The sequence below is a fragment of the Chrysemys picta genome, chromosome 9 (assembly GCF_011386835.1).
Source record: "Chrysemys picta bellii isolate R12L10 chromosome 9, ASM1138683v2, whole genome shotgun sequence".
NCBI lineage: Eukaryota > Metazoa > Chordata > Testudines > Emydidae > Chrysemys > Chrysemys picta.
The window spans coordinates 17,170,442-17,195,126 of record NC_088799.1 but is presented as its reverse complement, the minus strand read 5'-3'; the positions used below and the strand labels follow the sequence as shown (position 1 = coordinate 17,195,126).

At 40.8% G+C, this 24,685-nt stretch overlaps 1 protein-coding gene across 16 annotated transcripts in view; it reads right to left on the bottom strand.

Annotated features, from left to right (window-relative positions):
- Positions 1–394: 394 nt before the first annotated feature.
- MECOM (MDS1 and EVI1 complex locus) overlaps positions 395–24,685 on the bottom strand; it is a 465,287-nt gene continuing 440,996 nt past the window's right edge. For 11 of the 16 annotated variants that reach the window (XM_005299229.4, XM_024102542.3, XM_065557809.1 and 8 more), the window contains 7 exons: positions 18,685–18,851; positions 17,252–17,329; positions 11,736–11,905; positions 8,091–8,235; positions 4,007–4,243; positions 3,004–3,190; positions 395–2,034 (listed from right to left, as the gene is read on the bottom strand). In XM_005299229.4, the coding sequence (XP_005299286.3) occupies positions 1,900–2,034; positions 3,004–3,190; positions 4,007–4,243; positions 8,091–8,235; positions 11,736–11,905; positions 17,252–17,329; positions 18,685–18,851 (1,119 nt within the window). In that variant the 3' untranslated portion in view covers positions 395–1,899. The remainder of the gene's footprint in view (positions 2,035–3,003; positions 3,191–4,006; positions 4,244–8,090; positions 8,236–11,735; positions 11,906–17,251; positions 17,330–18,684; positions 18,852–24,685) is intronic. The other 5 variants (XM_024102538.3, XM_005299233.4, XM_024102539.3 and 2 more) reach the window with 1 other exon arrangement.

Here is a 24,685-nt window from a genome sequence, read left to right as displayed (position 1 = left end):
CCCCTGCTAGCACTCCTTTGCCTTCTCCACCATATGGCATTTGCTCCCTAATCCCCTCAGTAGTGCACTAGCTGGTTCTCTTAAACTTGTCTACTACTCTACAAGCTTGTTCAGAGGTTGCATGGCCTTGAGCCTGATCCAAATGTGAATGCATTAAGTAAAGCATTTAAATCTGCATTCTGGCCACTAACGACCCGCTTATTATTCGTCTTAATTATTTGTAAAGCACATTCGGATAACTGGAAGATACTATAGCAATTCCAGATTCTATTGTTATTATTAGTACCCATGACCACTTAAGATACAGAACAGTCCTAACCCTTAAGATACCAAGTGATAAATGAAATGAAATGGCATGACTCGACAAAAACAAAAGGAGAGTGAAAAAGATGCCTTCGGTTTTATAGTCCTTTATTTTTTTAGTTGATCCTCCCATAATAATGTTCTGAAATGCATAACAGTTACATTGTACAAAGCATTTAAAGAAAGTACCTCAACTTGCCGATTATTTCAAAATGAGATTATAAACAAAAGGAAATAAATCTGGTCCCTCACTAAAGGGCAAAAAAACAAAACAAAAATAACTGAATACAGTCCGTTATTTATTTATTTTTTTAACGTAAGTTTGGAACACTTCATCTTACAAATAGGATTAACATGAACATAACATCACACAAGCTCGCAGACAACCAGCATAAAATATTGGGTACAGTTTTAATCAGAAGAATCATGCTTTCATGAAGAAATTATAACTGTTTATACAATTGAATCAATTTACTGTATTTAAAAAAAAACTAATTCGCATCTATTAGTTATTTAGTTTCATTAAAAGGAAAAAAAACAAAATAAAATAGGAATGTCAGAAAATTTCGAACACTGTTTTGCACTCCAATATACACAGATCAGTTCACCTCACTCGTTTTGAAGTACATGGGTGCCTACATCATAAAGTAGTGGGGGACTGGAGCAGTGCTGTTTAACATAGGAACAGTGCTATTTTAATCAACAAACAATTGTTTGCCAACAAATAAATACATTGTACACACAACACAAAAAAAGAAATTAGAGGAACAAAACAACACAGCGACATGATTGTCTAAATTTAAAATGTCATTACAATGATTTGGCAAACATTGAACTAGTGGTACTGTTGATGAAATGGTCCTTTGACAGAAGTAGCTGAATGACTTAAACGTCTTTGAGTGGTGAACATTCATAGTTTACAATATACACAACCTCTTATGTATTGTTTCTCAAAGTTTTTTTTTTTGTCTTTTCTTCTTTCTTTTTCTTTTTCTTTCCCTTTTTTTTTTTTTTAATACAATGCAGGTAAGAAGAAAAAATTACGGAGAGGATGAAATATTCCCTGTTATTGGTTTCTAATATTAATGATGGATAGTGTGCATACGATAGACTACTTTTTTTCTTTGAAGGGTTAAAATGCATAAAGCTTTAATGAAGAGGATTTGTAGATAAAAGCAACTGTTCCCAATCCTGCGTCAAACTATCTTATACAAAGAGAAAAATGATTCAGTTTCTATTTTAAAGGAGTGCCCATGTGTATCAATGCAGTCTTAACCCTTCTGCTCCCACCCCCTCATGCCGGGTGAATTGGAAGACATTTTTCCCGGCCATGGTTTACATAATCCATTGAAACTTTTTTTTAAGTCGCATTGATCCTCCAGAAGTCAGCAGCTGCCTTTGCTGTGCAAAACAAAATATTGAGAATAAATAGTTTCTTTCTTTTTAAAATTATTCAGTTTAAGGTCATCAGACTTTAGATGAGTGACCCTGCAGATTTATAAGGCATTCTGCTCAGCAGTCTTTTAAATAGTCATATACGAAAGAGCCATGCTACTGGTTTGGACTTGGTCCCATTCTTGGTAAGGTTTCACAATGTCATACATGACTAATGGACTGGATGGCACTGGATTCTGCAGCAGCTCTTGCCATACTGTGCCACGTGTTGGGAGAATTATGGGATGCAGAATGGAGGGAGTCCTTGTCAGAGAGAGAGAGCATCATAGCATATGCCTGAATGAGGAAACAAGAGAAAGAGAAAGTGGTAAGCACGGCAGAATGCACTGCTTTGACATTAAACCACGTCACCTCTATGGAAGCAGCCATGCTTCCAGCCACAATTTGATCCCTAGAGAGTAGTTTGTATTCAGTGGAGGTCTAAATTTGGATTTATGTATACAACATCTGTTAGGTAAAGCTCTGCCAACCTTTCCTTTGACATTTTTTGACCCACTAATAGTAGTAATTCTTTATCCTCATCGTCCAAGACTGACAAAGAACTTTAAAAACATCCAGTATTAATTTCCTGGGTGCTTTCAAGACAAGAACACAAGGAAAGCCCCTTTTTAATTGCTTCCAAATAATATTCAAACCTGGGATTGAAATATCAGCCTAGCTAAATGCTGCTGAACAGAGAAATGCCATGGACATAGTGAGCAACACCACTAGGAGGCGACAATACCTCTGCCAACAGACCCATCCCTAGGGAAAGTTCACTAATTCTCTTCAGTGGTGCAGTCACACTAACTTGTGATAATACATCTGGCCAAGTCCTCTCAGTTGTATTGGAGCACACCCACTGACTACAAGTGATGACTCTAGCATGCTTGCACTGGTGTATCTGAGAGCAGAATCCCACTAATCACAGTGATGTAATCTCTGCATAAGGTATATAGGAATACATTACACAGCAACATACTGCTTTTTAAAAATATTCCATATACCTACATAGCATGGGCCAGATACTTAGGTTGATTACATCACCCAAGAATATGCCCCCCCCCTTAAAACAATCTGATATCCCATTTGCTCTGATAGTAACCACAGAGTGGGGAGAGCAAATTTTCAGGGCTTACTGTAATCAGGAGCACAAACCTTTCTGCTGTGATTAAGATGACTCTAGTTTACCACACACCAGCAGGTCCACCTTTTGGATACTCAGTGACAATGAGTTACGGAGCTTAAACTGAATTAAGAATTTACCTGGGTCTTGGATTTCCTGTACAATGGTTGCTTTAGGTCCTCTGGCAGGTGCGAAGAATTGAAAGCTGCCAGTTCAGCTTCAGTGTATTGATTTTCTTCCATTTTCCTCATTTTGAGGCTATCTGTGAAGTGCCTGATGTGATCCAAAGCAGAGAGCCCAGTCTTGGTGTACTCATCCTCTTTATACCTACAAAAAGGGGATGGAGGTTATGGGTTTTTAAATGTACATCAAATCTTTTGCATGCCTCCAAAAAAGGCCTTCTTATAAGGACTCGCCAATATAAGGCTACTGCACTCCAATTCTCATCTATTTAAGTCTGCTCTAAACTGCCTCACTTTCAACTTCACCAAAAATCATAAGCAGCAGGGCCGGCTCTACCTAATTTGCCGCTCGAAGCGGCAAAGGAAAAAAAAAAAAAGCTGCCGCCTCATGCCGACAACGAGGGAACCAGAGGAGGAGCTGCCGCCGGCATGCCGCCGCTGCGGAAATCGGAGGAGGAGTTGCCACCGGAAGCTGCCGGCGTGCCGCCCTAAGACCGCCTGGGAAGCCGCCCTTTCCCGTTTGCCACCCCAGGCACATGCTTGCTAGGCTGGTGCCTAGAGCCAGCCCTGATAAGCAGCTACAGTATGGTCCAGCAGGTAAGGATAATGGCGTGGGACTCAGGACACAAGACCATTGCACAAGTCACAGGCAGCTAGTAGGTGCCAGATGGCATATGCCACATGTTTATATATGCATCCACTCTGGCCTGACAATAGCCCATAGCTCCCTGTGCCAGTTATTTCTACTCAAGGAACAGATTGCCCAAAGGGGCTGAGGATTGGGCTGGTGTCAGCCAAATACAGGTGCACACTGACATTGCTATTGAGTTAGCTCATTAGGGCTGTTTCCTACCGGGCTTGCCAGAATTTGGTCCTTGGGATGCTTGCACTGTTTTATTTTGTTCATTTCTTTTTTAACCTTATTTGACTGTACCCTTTAAAATACTAGGAAGGAACTCACCTGCCAGGGGAAGCCTTGCAGTTCATTTCCAAAGTACTTGTTTCTTCGTAGTCATCCTCAGGGCTCCCTTCATGTAGGTTACTTGTAACCGGTTCCTTGACTGGCTTCCCTGCAATTTCACTTTCGTCGTCTTCCTCATCCATCGCTACTTCATCTTCTGCCTCGTCATCATCCAGTAAGTCCGTGTTCTGACTTGCCACCAACGCTTTCTCATCCTTAAAGTGGCTGCCATTCATTCTAAAAGAAAATAAAAATCAATCAATGTATAATCAGGTTTATGAAATCATACCAAGTACAGCTGAAAAAGACCTCTCCTGCTGCCAATGCAGAATGGTCCCTTCCAGCATGCTTTGTAGTATTTTGTACTCTTTAGCTTTGAATATCACGGAATTATTGTTGTGAATTCTGTCTAAAAATCAATGAAATATTATGACCCAAACCGCATGGAATTCCACACTTAGTTTTGGGAGCCCATTGCACTCCATTTTATACATAACCATCAGGAGGTGTTTTCTGATATTCTTTTTAATGTGTCCCATCCTTTGTTTAATCGCAGTACTCCTACTTATACAACCTAGCCTTGGCACAATAACCTAATGAATTTTAATTGGAGCTATATGAGCTGAGAATCTGAAAATCAGTCCTGAATTTTTTAGAAATGGCCTTCAACATTATGCTCACAATTTTGCAAAATTGAATGCAGGTGTAATATTTTCTACAATAAATTGTACTCACAACTCCACTCATTAAGAAGCCCACCTATGTGACTGCACCCACAGATTATGCATGGCATCTGACTGGGTGCAACTGCAGGTACAAATAATTGTGCCTGCAATTTTGCACTCACATTGAAGTAGGTGAAAAATTACAGGTGCAAAATTATGCCCACAATTATTGGAGGCTGGATTGAAATGTGGCCAAAAAGAAGGTCCAATGGCAATAACAAAAAAGGTCCCTTAATTCTCAATATCTAATGCAATGTTTTAAGCGAGAAGTGAAATCAATACTCTTATTTAAATGAATAATTATAGCAATGCACATTTTGAAAATTGTTAGAGTATTCAGACCTATCATTAAATTGTCTTGTGCTTTCAGAGCAGGTTATCTCTTTATGACTACATACACCTCTACCCCGATATAATGCAACCCGATATAACATGAATTTGGATATAACGCGGTAAAGCAGTGCTCCGGGGGGGCGGGGCTGCGCACTCCGGCGGATCAAAGCAAGTTCAATATAACACGGTTTCACCTATAACGCAGTAAGATTTTTTACCTCCCGAGGACAGCGTTTTATCGGGGTAGAGGTGTATTCTACAAAGGGTACTGAGCTCATGCTGAACTATAGTCTTGTACTCTGTAGCGTGTTTGATTAAGGGGTCTATCCTGTATCTATTTGGGGTCGGGAAGTAATTTTCCTCCAGGGTAGAGTGGCAGTGGCCATGGAGGTTTTTCGCCTTCCTCCGCAGCATGGGGCGGGGATCGCTAGCTGGAGGATTCTCTGCTAATTGAAGTCTCTAAACCACAGGATTTGGGGACTTCAACAGCAGAGTCAAGGGAAAGGGTAGGGACGGCTTTGTGGCCTGCATCACGCGGGAGGTCAGACCAGATGATCATAATGGTCCCTTCTGACCTTAAAGTCTATGAGTCTATGAGTCTATGAGGATGCTGAGTAACTCAGGAGGTGCTCAAATTTTATGGACTCAAATGGGAGTTAAAGGTGCTCAGCTCTGCCACAAAAATGTATACATTGATACATGCTGAGCCATATATGCAGCTGGTGTAAACTGGCGTAACTCCATTGACGTCAGTGGAGCTATGTCAACCTATACTAAACTGTGTATCTGGCCCAGTGTTTTTATATAAGAAATAACACTGCACTGTTGGCTCATTTATTGTTTTAATTGCAGGAGTGGCCCTTTGCCTTCCAGGAGTACAGCTATAAAAATGGGAACTTTGTTGCCTGCACAGAGTTAGCGTGAATTTATATGTGACTTAAACCACACTGCATGATACAGAATATACCGAGAATTTTAACACAGGAAGATGTGTCATGAAAACACATTAGATATTGATTTGTTTGGTTTATTGTTATAACATCTTTACTTTCTTAACCCTAAGCTTTAGCTCACCAAAAGCTGCCAGTCCTGCTGGCTGCATTCCTCGAGGGTCATTGTGCTCCTGAATACATGCAATGGGATTTAATCTATTTGCTGTCGCTTAGTTTTTCCAGGAAATCATCGTATGGCTAACTCTTTTGAAACTACACTGGGAATGATTCGGTAACTGTCCAAGTCGTGAATCATTGACCCCACATAGTGGCCTTTATGGCATATTAAAAAGTTGTTCCAGTTGTGCCCGCCAATGGGTCAAAATCCCCCACATCTCATCATCTACACTACAGTAACCATTATCAACCAATATCACTCATATCTGACAACCTATTAAAAAAATCAGGAAGTGATCTATTTGCAACACAATGACAGAATCCCTGAGTTTGCACTGAGTCAAGATAGTTGAACTGCAAAGGAAATAGGGGATAATTATTCAAATAGCGCCAAAGAACAGATATCTTTAACAACTTTTATCTAAGTATGATGATGATGACATGTTTTGGACAGACACAAGATATTATTAATCATGGATCCAACTGCCAACTTGCTAGTTATGCTAAATTAGGACTGCTAGAAATGAAAGGGAAATGGACTAAAACCAAAGTAACGAAAGCCATATGATTAAGAAAACAGATTCACTAATTATACTTTCAAGTGCAGTAATTTGCCAAGGATAAAACATCCATCAAAAATAGTCTGAAGTGCTGAATTTAGAAAGGAAACACTGTATGACCCATCAACCTTTTCTCTTTACTGCCTTCCTGTTGAGACATGTTGAGACCAGATGTGCAAAAAACAAAAAACAAACAAACAAACAAAAACCGAACAACCCTCATTGCCAGTCAAGATGGAATGAAATTTGGATATACATGTAATAATTTAATCAGTTGCCTTCATGAATATTTGTCTTACATCTACTATTGTTGATTCCAGCATAAAGACACATTAGAAATTGAAAAGGGGGATGAACGTATTCACTATCAGCAAACAATTTCTGATATTGAGAATCTGATGCAAATTAATTGAAAGAGGCAGACAATGTTGGAGCCTTTATACTACTTCATAGGGTGTATGGTTCATATACGCTCAGTATGGTAGCCTTTAAAATTAGAAGCACACAAGATCTCTCATGGCCTTTATGCTTAGCCATATTTTTATAGTAGCTGAAAATTCTTAGAAGCTATTATCTGTTCCTTATTTATAGTTAAGGAAAAATTAGATTTACATATGTACTTAAATCATACCCTGACAGAAAGAGAGTCTCATATGGCTAGAGTAGTGTGGACTATTATTACTAGTAGTTGTACTACTGACTTCCTGGTAGTAAGAACTTTACCTAGCAGTAAGTTTATGCAGGACTGACCCCATAGTAAGAGCCTTGCATTTGTACTAAGGAATTAAATTTAACTTCTTCCACTTTGTTAATTGCCCATTTACCTTTAGATTACAATGCTCTTTCTAATCCTCTCCACACATGGTTGTTAATGCTGTTGGGTCTGTGATTTTCAGTGAATTCAAAATGGAGGCAGTTTATAGTATGCTTAAGTGGACATGAGAATTGGTGTATGGTAGCTTTAAATTGGGAAGCCCTGATAAAAATAGACAGCCACCCACTAAAAAGGTGTGTCCTGATGCCTGGTATTTGCTGTACTCAGGGATTTTGCTGCCTATCACCAGATTATGTGCTCCGGTCTGTAAGTATACAACTAAAGTTGTGACCTGCTCATTTGAATATACTCCTTTGTTTCCAGGCTTTTGTTTATCCATCAAGGTTGATATCAGCACACTTATTTTGCTAAACTGATTATATGACAATTATGACAGCAAGGATGCTAAAATCACTTCTGGTTCAACTCAGCCAACTTCCTTTTTACAGTATCCATAATACTCAAAATAGCAGTCATGGGGAAATGACTTGGGAAAGGAATATAGTCATCTTCAGGAGCTGTCTTACTACAGTCACATCTTACCTTTCTTCCGAATTTCTTGGGGATTGGTTATTGTGGTTGCTGTTGCCGATGAAATTCCGAATTTCTGTGAAATAAGAATCCTCTTTGTCATCCAGAATTGCCCCCGTGCTTTCAAGTTCTGAGTGAGGTGAAGATGTTGCAGTACCTTCAAGAAGGTAAAATTGGAGAGAGGGGTGGTCATTTGCATTTTTCATACATTTAATCCTTTACAACTAATTTAAAAATAAAATTTTCATGTGCATCATTTTACGACAGCTGCGAATATGAAATCCCTAAGACAGTTTTTATAATAGTAATCAAAATAATCTGTGTGTGATTATGTATTTCACATTTTGGCTGACACTTTCAAAGCACTTTCAAACATTATTTAAACTTCATAACACCCAGTGAGGTAGGGAAGTTTTATTAACTCAATTTTACAGATGGATCAACTGAGGCACAGAGAAATTAAGGGCTAAATCTTGTTTGCATTGAAGTCTATGGCAAAACTCCCAGTGACTCCAAGATTGGGTCTTAAGTGATTTGCCCAGTATCACACAGTGAATCAGTGACAGACAGACAGACAAGTAGAACCCAGGAGTCCTGACTCCAAGTTCTGTGCTGTAATCATTAGAAAAACAATGCTGGTTCCCACCTCCTCAAGGACACACCTTATTATGAACAGGGGTGATTTGCTTGTTTAAGCCTGCCAGTCTACCTGACTTCACAAGTCAGGCAGATACAAAGCCTTTAAATAAATGTTGGCCCTGTTGGGATCCAGGAAACTTCCGCCCGTCCACTGCTGAAGGATCTCCCCCCAGCCTAAGGGGAGGATCCACAGGTCCGAGATTCCAAATAATTGCAGGGGACAACTAAGGAGATGACAGGAACAGGAGTGAGGTCACAGGGCTAAATGAAGGAAACCTGACAGGGACACCGAGCAGAGAACCCCAGACAGCGCCCACTGCTCCTCGAAGGTGTCAAGGGAGCCAGCGGACACTGCCCAGAGGAACTCTGCCCGGATGCGTGAATGGACTGAAGAGTGGAAATAGGCCCCACAATCGCAGGAAACCCCATCGGCCAACCTGCTCTCCCTGGTTTTGAGGATGGCCATTTTGGCCAGGGCTAGGAGGAGGTTGACAAGGCGGTCCCGCGACTTTGTGGGGCCACGGATAGGAAGTGCGTAGATGAACAGGTGAGGGGAAAAGTGCAACCAAAAATGTAATAATATATCCAAGAGGAGCCAGAATAGGGGCTGCAACCTGGCACACTCCAGATATACGTGCGCCAGGGTCTCCCTCACGCCACAAAAGGGGCAGGTGTCTGGGAGGGGAGTGAACCGCGCCAAGTACACACCCATGCTCACGACTCCGTGAAGGAGCCGCCAACCGATATCCCCGGCGGGCCTCAGGACCAGGGTGGAATATAGGCTGGCCCACCGGGGCTCCTCACCCTCCAGAGGTGGCAGGAGGTCCCAACACTATGGGGCAGGGCACAAGGGTGAGGATGTGAATGGTGTGGAGCACGAGCGTGTACAAATGTTTCCTTGGTGCGGTCCAGAACTGTACCGGCTGCAACCCGGGAAGCCGGCTCACAGTAAAGGGGCGAGATGGCCAGGAAGGTCCACGGGCTGGGGCCCGATGAAAAGGTCCAGAGGGCCTGGGGTGGAGGGTGGGTGAGGCATGCCCTCTTGCAGGACCCGGTTGAGGAAAATCCAAGCAGTGGGCGGTAAAGCGGCCCTCACCTTCTGAAGTACGCGCTTGGGAGTATAAAGAACAGGAGTACTTGTGGCACTTTAGAGACTAACAAATTTATTTGAGCATAAGCTTTCGTGGGCTACCGCCCACTTCATCAGATGCATAGAATGGAACATACAGTAAGAAGATATTTATACATACAGGGAACATGAAAAGGTGGAAATACCCATACCAACTGTAAGAGGCTAATTAATTAAGAGAAGCCATTATCAGCAGGGGAGAAAAACTTTTGAAGTGATAATCAAGATGGCCCATTTCGGACAGTTGACAGGAAGGTGTGAGGATACTTTAACATGGGGAAATAGATTCAATTAGTTTAATGACCGAGCCATTCCCAGTCTCTGTTCAAACCTAAGTTAATGGTATCTAGTTTGCATATTAATTCAAGTTCAGCAGCTTCTCATTGGAGTCTGTTTTTGAAGCTTTTCTGTTGCAAAATTGCCACCTTAAAGTCTGTCACTGAGTGATTAGAGAGGTTGAAGTGTTCTCCTACTGGTTTTTGAATGTTATGATTCCTGATGTCAGATTTGTGTCCATTTATTCATTTGCATAGAGACTGTCCAGTTTGGCCAATGTACATGGGGAGTATGAGGCCTGGAGAGTCCCATGCGCTGAGCAAGCGTCAGGGGATCCAGACAGTCTCCCCGGTCATAGTCCAGGAGGTCTCCAACTCTGGTGAGTTCCGCCAGGACCAATAGGCTGTTACTCAGAATTGGTGGGCTTTAGCCCTGTCCGTTCCAGCCACTGTTTGTAGTTGAGTCCATTGCATATGTTTCCAAAAGGGCTGAGGCTGAGGTCTAAGAAAGGAGTCTAGTAATTTACTCATTATCGGACTCATATGAGAGGAGCAGCAGGGCCCAATTCTCTGCATGGGGAATAGTTAGACATTGGATTTCAATTTAATTCGTGGATAGTGGACATTTGGTAGAACTTTCAGTCTAAAGGGCTGATGTGATAGGCAGCCACAAAGACTGCTTGCATACTGGGTGTTATTTCTCTGGTTTACATTCGTAGCAGTTGCCTTTACTTAAATATAAATTTCAGTGTTTTTCTTTCCTGTCGCCCTGTAGCATAAGTAATGTCAGTAAATAAACCTGCATGTTAGACCCGGGGTTTCAAATGGAACATAATCTTACCTCCTGGTTCTGGAGTATAGTTTTGAAAATGCACATTACTGATTAGTTACTGAGGTCTATAATTGGATAACACCCAGGAATATCAATGAGAGGCATCTATATGCATCAAGGAAAAGACAATCCCTGCATTTGATACATGTGTTTGATTATTTCTAGTTAAGTAGATAATTAACTAAAGAGAATGCAGATAGTCATTTTTTAAAAGTCTACAGATTTCTCAACTACACACTGTCTCACTATCCCCCTCCCTCCTCCAACCCTAGTGCTACTTTCATGGCCCATGAAATCCTCAGATGTGGCTCTCTTGATTTTGTGGGGGACCTGGTCCAATTTGTGGCAGTGGGGACAGAAGCAGAGAGGCTCCAGTTCTTCTCAGCTGCAGGTGGTCTGAAAATTTTAGGGGATGCCAAGAATAACTCTGAAGGCACTCCCCAGAACTCTAAGGCAAGGCCTTCTACTGACAACAGTGTGATCATGGAGGTTGCATGAAAAATCATTTTGCAGGCCCAAAAATAATATGGCTGGCTTGAAAAAAAAACCCATAAAAGTGCATTACGTTATAAAAAGAAAAAAAATCTATGCACCTTGAAAATCACTGGGATTGGTGCTCCTAAATCATTTAGGTACTTTTGAAAATCACACTCCCAGTACCCAGAAGCTGAGAACAAATGGTGCATATTTCACAAAGACAGTGTTGAAAATGAGCAGGATGTACTTGTATATTAACACTGGATAGATCTCTGGTGCAGTGAAAGGGGAAAATGATTACATACCAGACATGTTCCCATTCTCATGCTTTTTTAAATGTCTGTCTAGGTTGGTTTGTTGACCAAAACACCTGTCACATAAGTGACATTTGAATGGCTTCTCCTTATTGTGGATGTTACGGACGTGCCTCTGCAGGTTAGAAGATATGCTAAAAGATCTGTCACAGTATTTGCATCTAAAAATAAACGAGAGGAAAATAAATTGTTTATTAGTAACTGGAATAATAATCAGAATAAAGGGTAAAATTATTGTTCAAAACACACTTCAGACCCTAAATTCTCTCCTTTAAACTTTTTTCTTCTTTTCTGGATTTGCTGATAACTATAACTCGATCCCACTCCAATTGCAGTCAAAGGCAAAGCTCTCATTGACCTAAATGGTACAGGATGGCACCTGAGGGGTCCAATTCTCTGCTTCTTCACAGAGCTTTCAGACAGGTGGAACTCTGTTGGTGAGGCCTCATCTGGAGTATTGTGTCCAGTTTTGGGCCCCACACTACAAGAAGGATGTGGAAAAAGTGGAAAGAGTCCAGCAAAGGGCAACAAAAATGATTAGGGGGCTGGAGCACATGACTTATGAGGAGAGGTTGAGGGAACTGGGATTGTTTAGTCTGCAGAAGAGAAGAATGGGGGGGATTTGATAGCTACTTTCAACTACCTGAAAGGGGGTTCCAAAGAGGATGGATCTAGACTGTTGTCAGTGGTAGCAGGTGACAGAACAAGGAGTAATGGCCTCAAGTTGCAGTGGGGGAGGTTTAGGTTGGATATTAGGAAAAACTTTTTCACTAGGAGGGTGGTGAAGCACTGTAATGAGTTACCTAGGGAGGTGGTGGAATCTCCTTCCTTTGAGGTTTTTAAGGTCAGGCTTGACAAAGCCCTGTCTGGGATGATTTAGTTGGGGATTGGTCCTGCTTTGAGCAGGGGGTTGGACTAGATGACATCCTGAGGTCCCTTCCAACCCTGATATTCTATGATTCTATGACAGTGGTTCCCAAACTTGTTCCGCCGCTTGTGCAGGAAAAGCCCCTGGCGGGCCGGGCCGATTTGTTTACCTGCCGTGTCAGCAGGTTTGGCTGATCATGGCTCCCAATGGCCGTGGTTCTCTGCTCCACTCCAATGGGAGCTGCTGGAAGTGGCGCGGGCCGAGGGACATACTGGCCGCCGCTTCCAGCAGCTCCCATTGGCCTGGAGCAGCGAACCGCGGCCACTGGGTGCCGCGATCGGCTGAACCTGCGGACGCAGCAGGTAAACAAACCGGCCCGGCCCGCCAGGGGCTTTCCCTGCAAAAATGTCTGAACAAGTTTGGGAACCACTGTTCTATGAACTCCACTGACTCGTGACCTACAGGTGCAATTCAGTGAAGTGCTGAGTAGCCTTAACATACACTGTAGCTAAAAGGAATTGCGGTTGAGCTTGCTCAGCACCTCACAGGATCCGGGCCAAGAGGCACTCAACATCTTTTATGATCAGGCCCAGTATTAGGATTTGATTCTGCACTCTGTGTTTGGACATAACTCCCCTTGAAATGAAGGATGCTTTTGCCTAAAAAACAACTGCAGGATTTGGGCTCTTGGGATGTAGGTTTTGTTCACATAGTCAGCTTTTCAGCTTCAATCCACATGAGTCTTTTAAAATTTCAAATACTGCATTTAGGAAGAAGCATAATATTTCTGATTTAATTGCATCAAATTAGTTAGGATGATTGATTCCCATGTATTTAAAAGTATTGCCTGCAAAGTTGAGGAGTTTGAAAAACAGTAGAGCATAATTCTATTGTTTCATGTGCTGCCAATACAATACAATACAATTAAACACTTTTGGAAAAAACATGAAACAAATTCCTTCTAATACTCAAATAAGGTAAAACAGGCCATTTTATCTATGCAAAATTATACTGTGTGATTAAATCTTTTTTTGAGGAATTAGTTTGCTCAATTGCTAATCCCAAAGAAAATTCAGTTATCTTCCAAAAACCAGCAATAAACAATCCAGATCTTTAATACCGTGCCAATGTGGGTAGTTTAGTCTATCACTCTGGTACCAGAGGCATCAATTTTCATACTCTGTAGTGATTTGGAGTCCCTAAAGCCTTTACTGTATTGCTCTTTAAGCCATTACTAAGACATACTCTAACTATTCCAAATTCTCTTTCTGGCAACTAGCCAATAGTCTTCATCACCCTAGTTTTTCAATCTTCTACTTTTCCTGTGCTTCAAAACATGTCCATTACACTCTGAACAGCATCAGTTTTTCAGTGCAGAAATTGTCCATTATGCTTCTAATTGTTTCTGGCTTTTATGTAGTGGACGAGCGTAACACGCTTCAAGATGCAGCTTCAGTCATGAATAAAATTAGATTCAAATCCCATTTCCCAAAAAGACCCCAGAAAAAAAAATGCATCACAAACAATGAGCTTTTTCTGCTCTTTACAGGTCCTAAAGTGCACAAATTTGTGTGTTTGTTTTATTGGAACATGACTTGGCTTCCTTCCAACTGTTTTTCAATGAATATTTCATTTTCAATAAGCTAATGCTTCAATTCTCATTTCTACATGTGCATAACTATCATGGATATTAATAGCAGATACACATGCTTGTCAGCAAGGGAGTAAAGCCAACTATGTTTCTGGTAATTATATATAGTTCAGAAAGAATTCAAATTAGACAGGAAGTAAATCTATACACCACCATCTTTGAAACTGTTTTTCGTTTTAAATCACATAATCTAAGGAGCACCTGAATTAAGTATAAACACTACAAATAATGCTGCTGTGTTTTTAGGCTCGGATTTACAGAAGTGCCCAAGTGATTTAGGAGCATGACTTCCATTGAAAATCAATGGGACTTGTGCGCCTCCCTCACTTAAGCATTTTTGAACCACCTATCCTCAAATGTCAGTCATGTGCAGTGGGTGGGATTCTGTTACCACTGACATCAGTGGGATCAGAGTTAGACCAACCCACCTGTTATGTGTCTAAATAGCTACATCTACTAAGGGCCTGAACCTGAGATGCGGGGCACCCGTAACACCCACTGAAATCAAGGGGAAAGTCAGCACCAATCCACAGGTCCATCCAGAATAAGATCTTTGGAATGTATTTATTATGGATGAATTCTGAAATAATCATATCATCTTACATTTAATACAGCACTTTCTATTCTGCAAGATCCCAAAGCAATTACAAAATTTGAATGTGGAATACAGGAATCTTCTTACTCACAACTGAGATGCTACTACCTCTGGGGTAGAACATGGAAAGGTTTTGGTGTGGTCTAGGCCAGGTGTTGTTTGTTTTAAAAACATGTTTTAACTAATGAGTTTTAAATCCTCTGTGTAGCCAGGGTAAGTTGTATTTCAACCTGTGTTTGCTGGTCAAGGTGATCCCACTCTCCATTGCAGTAGTGGCCACAGGTTTCTGCAGTCTCTAAGTGGGGCCTAAGACCAGCGTATCTGTGCGGCGATCACTGATCATTACCGAGACTACCTATACCTCACCATGTGCTTCCTCTTAGAATTGCCTAAAAATATGGCTCTTGTCACACTCAAGGAGTCGTACAGCCCCTCTTCATGGATTCTTCAGTGTTTGTCCCTTCCCATACAGTTCTACATTATTTGGGGCCTGCTCATGAAAAGGGATGTGGGGGAGGATTTTGACCATAGTTTGCAAAGTGCTTTGAAATAAAAAGTGCAATATATAGAATTGCAGCAAGAGCTTCCCCCCATCCTCCACCCTACACACATACAACCTTTAGAAGGCTATAAGTGGTAAACATCACATGGTTTTTCATTGGATTTTTATGGGTATCCTGCAGTACAATTGTAGTTTGATAGAATCTTGATTTTCAAGGAAGACCGAAAAGCTTATGGAAAGTTTAATTGGACCAACAGTACAGCTGGTAAGGAGCAAAATAATGCCACTGGGGTCAAAGTGGCATTCTCTTCCTACCCTCAAGTTAGGTCAGGTGCATTAGAAAGGTTTTGTCTTCCACTAACACACCAAGCATATAGCACATTGCCATTGGCAGGGCACTAGGCTGGATTGATTACCGGTGTGCTCTGTAGTTACAACAGCCAGTTTCTTCTCTGGATAAGAGATCCTATAGGACAAGGGTTCTCCAACTGGGGTCGGGACCTCTGAGGGGGCTGCGAGGTTATTACATGGGGGGTCATGAGCTGTCAGCCTCCACCCCAAACTCCGCTTTGCCTCCAGCATTTATAATGGTGTTAAATATATAAAAATGTTTTTAATTGATAAGGGGGGCTCCCACTCAGAGGCTTGCTATGTGAAAGTTTGAGAATCACTGCTATAGGAGATCCTATTTCTGTGCGTTAAGGCAGGTGGGAGACTCATATTGTCAAAGCATTTTCAATAACTTCATGTCTTCAAGTCCCTACCCCACACCCTGCTGGTAACATCGACCAAAAAGGAGCTGAGCTTTGAGACTCTCATCAAGAAGTGGCAACAGAGAGTCCTGTGGCACTTTTAAGACTAACAGATGTATTGGAGCATAAGCTTTCATGGGTGAATGCCCACTTCGTCAGATGCAAGACTCTCTCTGTTGCTTTTTACAGATCCAGACTAACAAGGCTACCCCTCTGTTACTTGATCAAGAAGTGGCATTATAATGGATGGTAAATATCCTTCCTCACCCCTACCCTTGTGAGTGAACATGCCCAAATAGAGTTGGGAGCCAACAGCTAAATTAGACCACTGCCTCACAGACCCTTAAAATTAATGGAGTGTCTTTGCATACATAGGAAGGAGAGGGAACATTAAATTTCCTAAATCCGCACACACCAACCAGCAAATAATACTATGAACAAAATTAAAAACATTTGCTAATAATGATACTCAGAATCCCAAAGTGTTTTACAGACACTAATTTCTCCTTACCACACCTCTGTGAAGGAGGCAAGTACTATTGTTCCTGTTTTTCAGATTGAGAAATTGAGGCATGGAGATGGTTAGGGCTGAGATTTTCAAGTTGCCTTGACACACAGTTCCCATTGAAATTAATAGGAGACGTCTAAATCTTCAAGGCAGCTTTGAAAAATCTCTCCCTAAGAGTATACCAACACTGTGATAAGAAGCCCGCAGCACTGAGTCTCAGAGACTGGGTCAGCTGACAGTGAGGTTACAGGGCTCAGGTTACAGGGTGATAAAATTGCAGTGGAGACTACCACTGACTCATGGGCTCAGAGGGCTCAGAGCCTGATGCCTACGCTGCAATTCTATTGCTCAGCAGCCCAAGCCCGCGCAAGCCCAAGTCAGCTGACCTAGACTCTGCGACTCACTGCCATGGTTTTTTTCATCTCAGTGTAGACATGTCCTAAGTGTCTTTCCCAAAGGAACTGAAGGCCTGATTCAAAACCTACTGACGTCAACGGAAAGACTCCCATTGATTTCAATAAGCCTGTAATGAGTCAGTGCCAGAATTGGGGACAAAACACAATATTGAACTCCCATTCCCCTGCTGTAAACACTAGGCCATGCTCATGACCACAAACACATGTTATTATACCTGTAAGGCTGCTCTCCAGTGTGCGTTCTCAGGTGACGTGTTAAGTTAGCCGATCTTGGGAAAATCTTGCCACAGTATCTGTGATTAGAAAACAGTTTATATGACAAAGTCATCGCCGCTGACTTTATTTCATTGTGAACTACATAATGCACCAGATGCACAGCCATAATTTAATGAATTCTGTATGGTACTGGGATTTCTTAGGCCTTTAAAAGATTCGAAGAAGGCATCAGACAAATATAAATAACCCATGAATGAAGCCTGAATTACTGGCACTTGCTGGATTTCCTTGCACATTTATGCAAATAGACATTAGTTTTAATTACCTTCCAAAATTCTAACCTTATTAATTCCATATCTGTCACATTCATGTTTTGGAAGCATGAAAATCTGTTATTCGAGGCTTGGGATTCTGGTTTGAGGTAAGGAGATTTCAATTCTTTCCACTTATTCTATGTGTCAGCAAATGTGACATCATTCTGTGCATTGAATAGGATCAGAGCAGACAAGATTCAAAGACCTAATCCATCAAGGTATGTTTCTATAACAACTTGTCTTGAAAGGTGACATGTTTTCAAAAAGATCAGATAAACTGATATGCCAGTGTCAAATACCCTAGCATTCTAGAGATGATATAGAGACTTAAATAAGGCAATTTTAAAAATCATTCCACCATTTCCCTATTTCACAGGGAACTATAATAACAATAAAACCTCCTCAAGGCTCCCAGGTAGCATTCCAAGAAACTGCATGATTAGAACAGTTACATTAAGGACCTTCAGCTCAATCTTGCATGGTAATAAGCACTCTCAACTCCCTCTGAAGGTAATGTCAGTTACGGGTGCCATGCATAAAGGACACTTTCAGAAGCTTTCAGGATTTGGCCCTATATTTTGAACATACAGTTTATATTTCATACCAAGCTATACAAGCATGACCCTGATCCTTCTCACATTGACAAAATTCTGATTGACTTCATTCATACATGCAATGACTATGACCTTATAGTTTTTGTTAAGGTTGTAAACATATGTCCTTATAATTCATATATTTTGTGAAAGATCCCTTCTGACATTAGAGGCAGATGGTCTGAGGAAAGCAGCCCTGTAGCTTGTGATCAGAAAAATTAATAGTGAAAGCGCATTTATTAATATAAAGGTGATGAGGAAATTTGGAAACAAGCTTGTTTATGCAGTATTTTCAGCCTCATTTATCAAACTCGAGTGATGTAGGACAAATTCCTCATATAATAACAAAAAAACAAAACGCTGTTTCTGCGTTTGACTGAATAAAGAGCACTTTGAAATACTATAGACTTTCCATGATCTCTATTAATCATCCAATCAGGAGTAATTTCTAAAGTAAACAGCAGCGTCTTTTGAAAGCAGAGAAGAGATGTTAGGAGACCCTGTCATGATTAGCTCAGCAATTACCTGCAGGTATAGCGTTCCTTGCCCTTCCTCAGGAGGTTTTCTGGTAGGGCACTCGGTGGGGCTCGGAAGTTGAACATGGAAGGGACAGATTGTATGAGTTCACTAGCTTCTGGTTTCAGGGTACTAAAACTCTCTAGTTTTTCAGCCATGTTTTCTATAGCTGACATCTGCAAGAGGAAAGGAAAAAAAGAAAACATCACAGTGAAGGTGCTCTTTTTCTGTACAGATAATTCTAAACACAAGGAACTCCATTCAAAAAATGACTGCGTAGAAAACTATTTTGGTTTTTCACTCTGTGAGTAGGACAAAGTGATGGAAAACTATGTTATCAGAGTTTGAATAAGACAAGTAACTTTTACTGACAATAGATCACTCCACAGCAGTGCTATACAGTACCTGCCAGTTCCTGTTCATCTAGCAGATCTTATTTCCTAATTTCTGTACATGCTAATGAATAACTAATTCTGTATGAGATCTAAACTAATTGGTATGAAGGCTTATAAAATATTTACATTCAAATACTTTTTTTTGCACTACAGTTTAGATTCCTATGCTTTTCGGCTACATTGTTTTAATGTTCTTGTTCCTATAGTAATTATTTGCAAACTCTGTATAAGGCAGATCCTACACTTGGGCTTGATCAAGTAAAAATAATGGGTGATCTGGAGTTGTCTTGTAGCAAGGATTCTTGTTCTCACTGAAATCAACTGGAATTTTGCCATTAATTTGAATGGGAACAAGATCTGACTTTACATGCACATACCACAAAAAGGATATGTCCTCTAAAAATGATCCCTTGGAGAAGCTGAGTCTTATTGGAAAGTACCTGTAGCTGGTAGCAGAAGGATTCTTTTTAAGTTAGCACCTGCAATTTTCAGATATAAATCTGACCCAGTGTATACATTGTGACCCTGAAGATAGCAAGTCACATTTGGATTTGAATTACATGGTATAAATCCAGAATTAAGTGGGATTACACTCTCTAATCTAAAGGAGGGCAGAATTAGCCTCATAGGCCACAGGTGTTGACACACTCGATATATCAGTTCCCATTAAGCAGGAACTGATATATACTGTGATCTCTTAACAAAATTTACCCCCCCCTTTTTTTTTTTAACTGTTTAGGGATTTCTTTCTTAGTGTTCTAATCTCATATGCTGGCTGATTTGACTGCCCTCACTCCATCCATTAAAAATACTCTATAATAATACTCAAAAAGCACTATGGCCAACTTTTTCAAAAGTGATTTTGGAGGCCTCAGATTTTGGGTGCCCAACCTTAGACACCTTAAAGGAACCTGATTTTCAGAGTGTGGGTGCTCAGCACTTTCAGGCCCCTTGAAGATGTCTCAGGTTTGGCACCTCAAAAAATTACCCCAAATCATCTGTCAGGTTTGAAAACCTTGGCAACACTGCAGAACACGGTAACATTTGAAAATAAGAGTTTCCTCATCTCATTCCCCCCTCAAAAATCACAGGGCTACAACTCAAGATTATAAAAGGCACACCACCATGCAGTCTTCTGAGAAAACTGATAGAATGGAAGCCTAAAGGAAAAAGCCTACGCAGTTTACAAAGAAGGAGAAAGTTACTTTAAGGCTCTTCAAACTAATTCTCCTCTCTCTTCCCACAACATAAATAAAAAAACATTTCTAGTGAAGTCAATGGAATTACACTATCCCAGTGTAAGAACCCAAATCTGCCTCATTAGCCAGTGTTTAATAGTAGCTTACTACATGGGTAATGCCACTGAAACTAACCGATACTAAGGATGAGCAAGAGTTGCAGAAGGATCTGATTTGCCTCTCACGCAGATTGGGATAACTCCACTTCCTTAAGAGGAAATACTCCTGATTTACACTGGTGTAAGGGGGGGGGGCAGAAAAGTGCAAGGAGATTATTTTTCATAATACACTTTAGGATTAATAAAGTAATATTCAAGAGACAGAATATTTTTCATGGAACCTTCCTCTAAAGTCTATGGTGTGATTGGTCTGATTTTGATGCTTTTGTTACCAAAAAAAATTGTACGCTTGTTTCTTGAAATGACTATTCATGTTCTGGTTAGCTCAGGGTTTTGTTTTTCCCTTTGCCTCATAGCCTGCCCTCTCATTTCATGCTCAGACTCCTAATGCACACTACAAATTGCAATGTACAGGGTACCACTGCCAATTTGCCAAATGTCTTTCATCAAACATGGTGCAAAAAAGCACAGAGGGAAGTCAAGATACATTTACTTGTCAGGCAACGAATGTGAAAGCATTGAGAGGCAGTAGGGGCTGTAAGCTCTGGGGTTTGATTCATAATCACTCAGCTGCTAAAACATTCTCCATAGATGCAAGTGGACAGCACATTTGTCAATATGAAGGATTTTGACATGTACTGATCACAGGGCTGAGATATGTAATGATGCTGCTTCTGGGATAGGAGGTAATTCTTCTCAGCAGAGCAATGTCATTATCAACCCATACAGCTCAACATCACCATATATTTATTTTTATACCACTTCATATTCTTCTGTACTCAGAATCGATTCTTAAAGCATTTATGATTGTATTTCCACTGCCTTTAATTCCTTCTAATTGTTCCTGGCAAGTAACCATTCTGATATTTTACTATTGCAGAGAATAGATGGCTTGAATGAAAAATGACCTTTGGCCTTCAGGCTGATTAGCACTGACAAGACAGTGCATGGGTTATGATAGTACATATTTATGGTGAAGAATAATAAGTGCATTGAGGAGGATAATAAATGTTTTATTTATGTATATGTAATACTCAAGTCAGTTTCATTATATAGGGGTTTTAAATCATTTTTTGATCAAATCAACATTTATCACATACATGAATCCCTACAGTAATATATTAAATAAACTATTTTCCTATTTACATTTAAAATGACTTAGTCATCTTAGTATCATTATTTTATTTGCAGCTTTGGGGCGTGATTCTGCTCTGGCAGTGATACAAATCAGAACTAAGTTCACTGATGTCAATGGGGCTACACCAGTGTGAGGTCAGAATCAGGTCCTTAGTTTCTTATTCACAGAAAGTACAAGCACTTCCAATTACTGGAAAGCAATGATAGCTTTTTAGAAACACATGCCTTGCCATGAGAATTACTATAAGGTTTTTTTGTTTGTTTGTTTTTTTAAGAATGTAGAATGTAGTTACTTTACATGGTTTATATTGTTAAAAAAATGCACCATCACCAAGAGGAAATATTAAGTATTTGGGGTCAGATCCTCAACTGGTGTAAATCAATATAGTGCCACTGAAGTCATTGGAGTTATACCAGTTTATATCAGCTGAGGATATAGCTCCCAGAATCCAAACAATGCACATTTTTAAAAGGTAATAAGAAAAATAATGACTATTAAAATGGGCGGCTTTCCTTTGCTTTGCAGCCAGCCAGCCCTGAAATAAAGAAGGGGTAAAAGTGAGGGAAGGGTAAGCTATTAACTCCCTTCTTTCCTCTTGCACATATGCTTTTTGCCCATTTGTATTCCCTCCACTCATCGCCGAGAACCACTGAAGCAACATAAAAGCTATCAGTGAATCCTTCCTTTCAGCATCTTAATGCTGGCTACGGTAGCACTTTGCCTCAGCTAGAAGGAAGGGTCGCGGTTTCCCCATCAGAGCAGATCCTCTTCCCTTCTCCCCCCCCACAAAAAAACCCCTCTAAGGTAGAATTGAGGATTAAAGGATATAGCAGCAATGTAAGGTAAGAAAACCTTTCAGGAATGGCATAGTTATCAAAGTAGCAGCCATTAGCAACTCAGGAGATTCAGAGATGATGTTGGATTTAAAATAAAGCGAAACACTTGAAAGCATGACTGTACTGCGAATCAGGAAGGGAGAGAACACACCATGGTCCTTGGTTCCCCAGCTGACCTCGATGAATCAGCTCCTCACTACATCTCAGGTGCTTCCTGCTACTCTAGATTCCACACTTCGAGCCCTAATCCCCCTTCCCCAGCTTTGCTTCCCTATAGATCTTCTAAAGTCCACAGGGCCTCCTGTGATCCATGGTAGATCCCAGGGAACCAGGGGCCTACTCTGGTCTGCTGTAGCTTCTGCAGCCCTATATCCCCAAAAATAGCATGTCTGAATGACTTCAGATTCTCGTAACTGATCACTGGTCTCTAGCCCTTCCTGCAAAAATTTGAAGTGGAAATTCTTTTTTGAGTAGTTGGGGCGCTCCTGGACAAACAAAATAAATCTCAGTCTTAACAATGGAGGGGCTGCAATGATCAGTGAAACACTGATCTGCCAGCAGGGTAACTTAGCAGCATGACAGACACCCACCCTGGAAGGTTAGGTAGATAGTTACTGAAACAGGATTCACTTCCTCTAGCCTGTGGTCTCAAATCCAAAATCTCTTCCCACACCAAGATGCTCCCCTTCCACAATTTACAGATAATCTGATTCTTTATCACAAGACTGCCCAGGGCACTGCACCACATTATAAGTGGAATGGGTTTCTGCAGATCTTTATACCAAATTCTGATCTCTCTCCATTCAAGTGAGTATTTAGGGTTCAGTTATGCCATCAAGGTACAGCCATACCTTGGAGACAGTGAAGAACCAAGCCACCCCTGGGTGACTCTGGGAGGAATTGTGTCACAAGGAAGCACAATTGCTTCTGGTACTCCCAGGAACAAAGGGGGAGCATGCCTATCACACCACCTCTCTGGACAATAGACTATGCTTCCCCCTTCGTACCTGAGGGCTCATCCAAAGCCCAGTGAAGCCAATGAACATCTTTCCAATTACTTTAATGGGCTCTGGATCAGACCCCCGGGAATGTTCACTGATCACTATGAAGCACAGAGCATGGCCCCACACTCTCCACCTCTTTTGGGGTGGCTTGCACCCCAGGTCAGGCTAAGAGAGAGCACTCCTTGTATTGAGGGAACACTGGCCACTGCGTGGTGCAGTTGTCGGGGGAGGAAAGGCACAATCTGATTCTTAGTGTAGAATTAGTGTAATTTATACGTCTACAGAGCAAGTTAGCTGAGGAGGTAAGAGAGCAAGAAGATTGCATTACATATTTTACATAAAGTTATTGCCTTATGGACAAGTAATGTCTGCTGCTAATCTGAGATCAGTGAATGGCAGTATTTTATAAAGCACTGTAATTTTTTGATTTACATATATGAGAGTTGTTGATTCTATCTGAGTCCAGATGTCTGGAAAAGGAAGTAGCTTTACCCCCACCTCCCTCCTGTCCCTAAGAGGCTATTAACCGCATACTGACGCAAACCGATATGTAGTTACAATTCCCTAGCGCTGACCCAAAAAGGCAGACATTACCATAATCGGATAAAACAAGTATTTATAAACATTTCAACAGGCTAGATATCATCAACAAGGGTCTCAGACATTTGTCTTAAGATTTATTTGCAGCAGCAGAAAATCAGTGACATACCTAAAGGAGGGTTTATTTTAAAAAAAAAATTTTAAAGGATAACCTGATAGTATGAAACGATCTAGAAACTAGTATCAATGACGTGCATGACCTAATGTTTTACAAATTAGAATCCTTAATGCTATTATCGTAAAAACAACTGACTTTATGGCCATAACTCATGGGAAAGGATTGTACAAACGTTTGTTTTCTATTTTTATTCGTCTTATTTAAAGGAATTTCAAAATCCTGACGATTAAAGGTCAGCAGTTCTACCTCCCTACCCAAAACTATAATGATTTTTTAAAAGCATGACTTTTGGTCAATTTGTTGTACTGCAATCCCATACTTCATCACATTCATGTTCATGACCGAGACTGAATGACTAAATTTTGTGAAGTATCAAGTAAAGACCAAAATCTGATCTCAGGTATACCAGTATAAATCCAGAGTCTCCACTAACACTGATGTAGCTGATTTAGATTTAAACTGGTGTAACAGAGTGCAGATCTTGGCCTATAATAAAAACAACAAATGAAAAAGCATGAATAATTCATCCCAAAATGCATTTTTATTTATATGGACAACTATT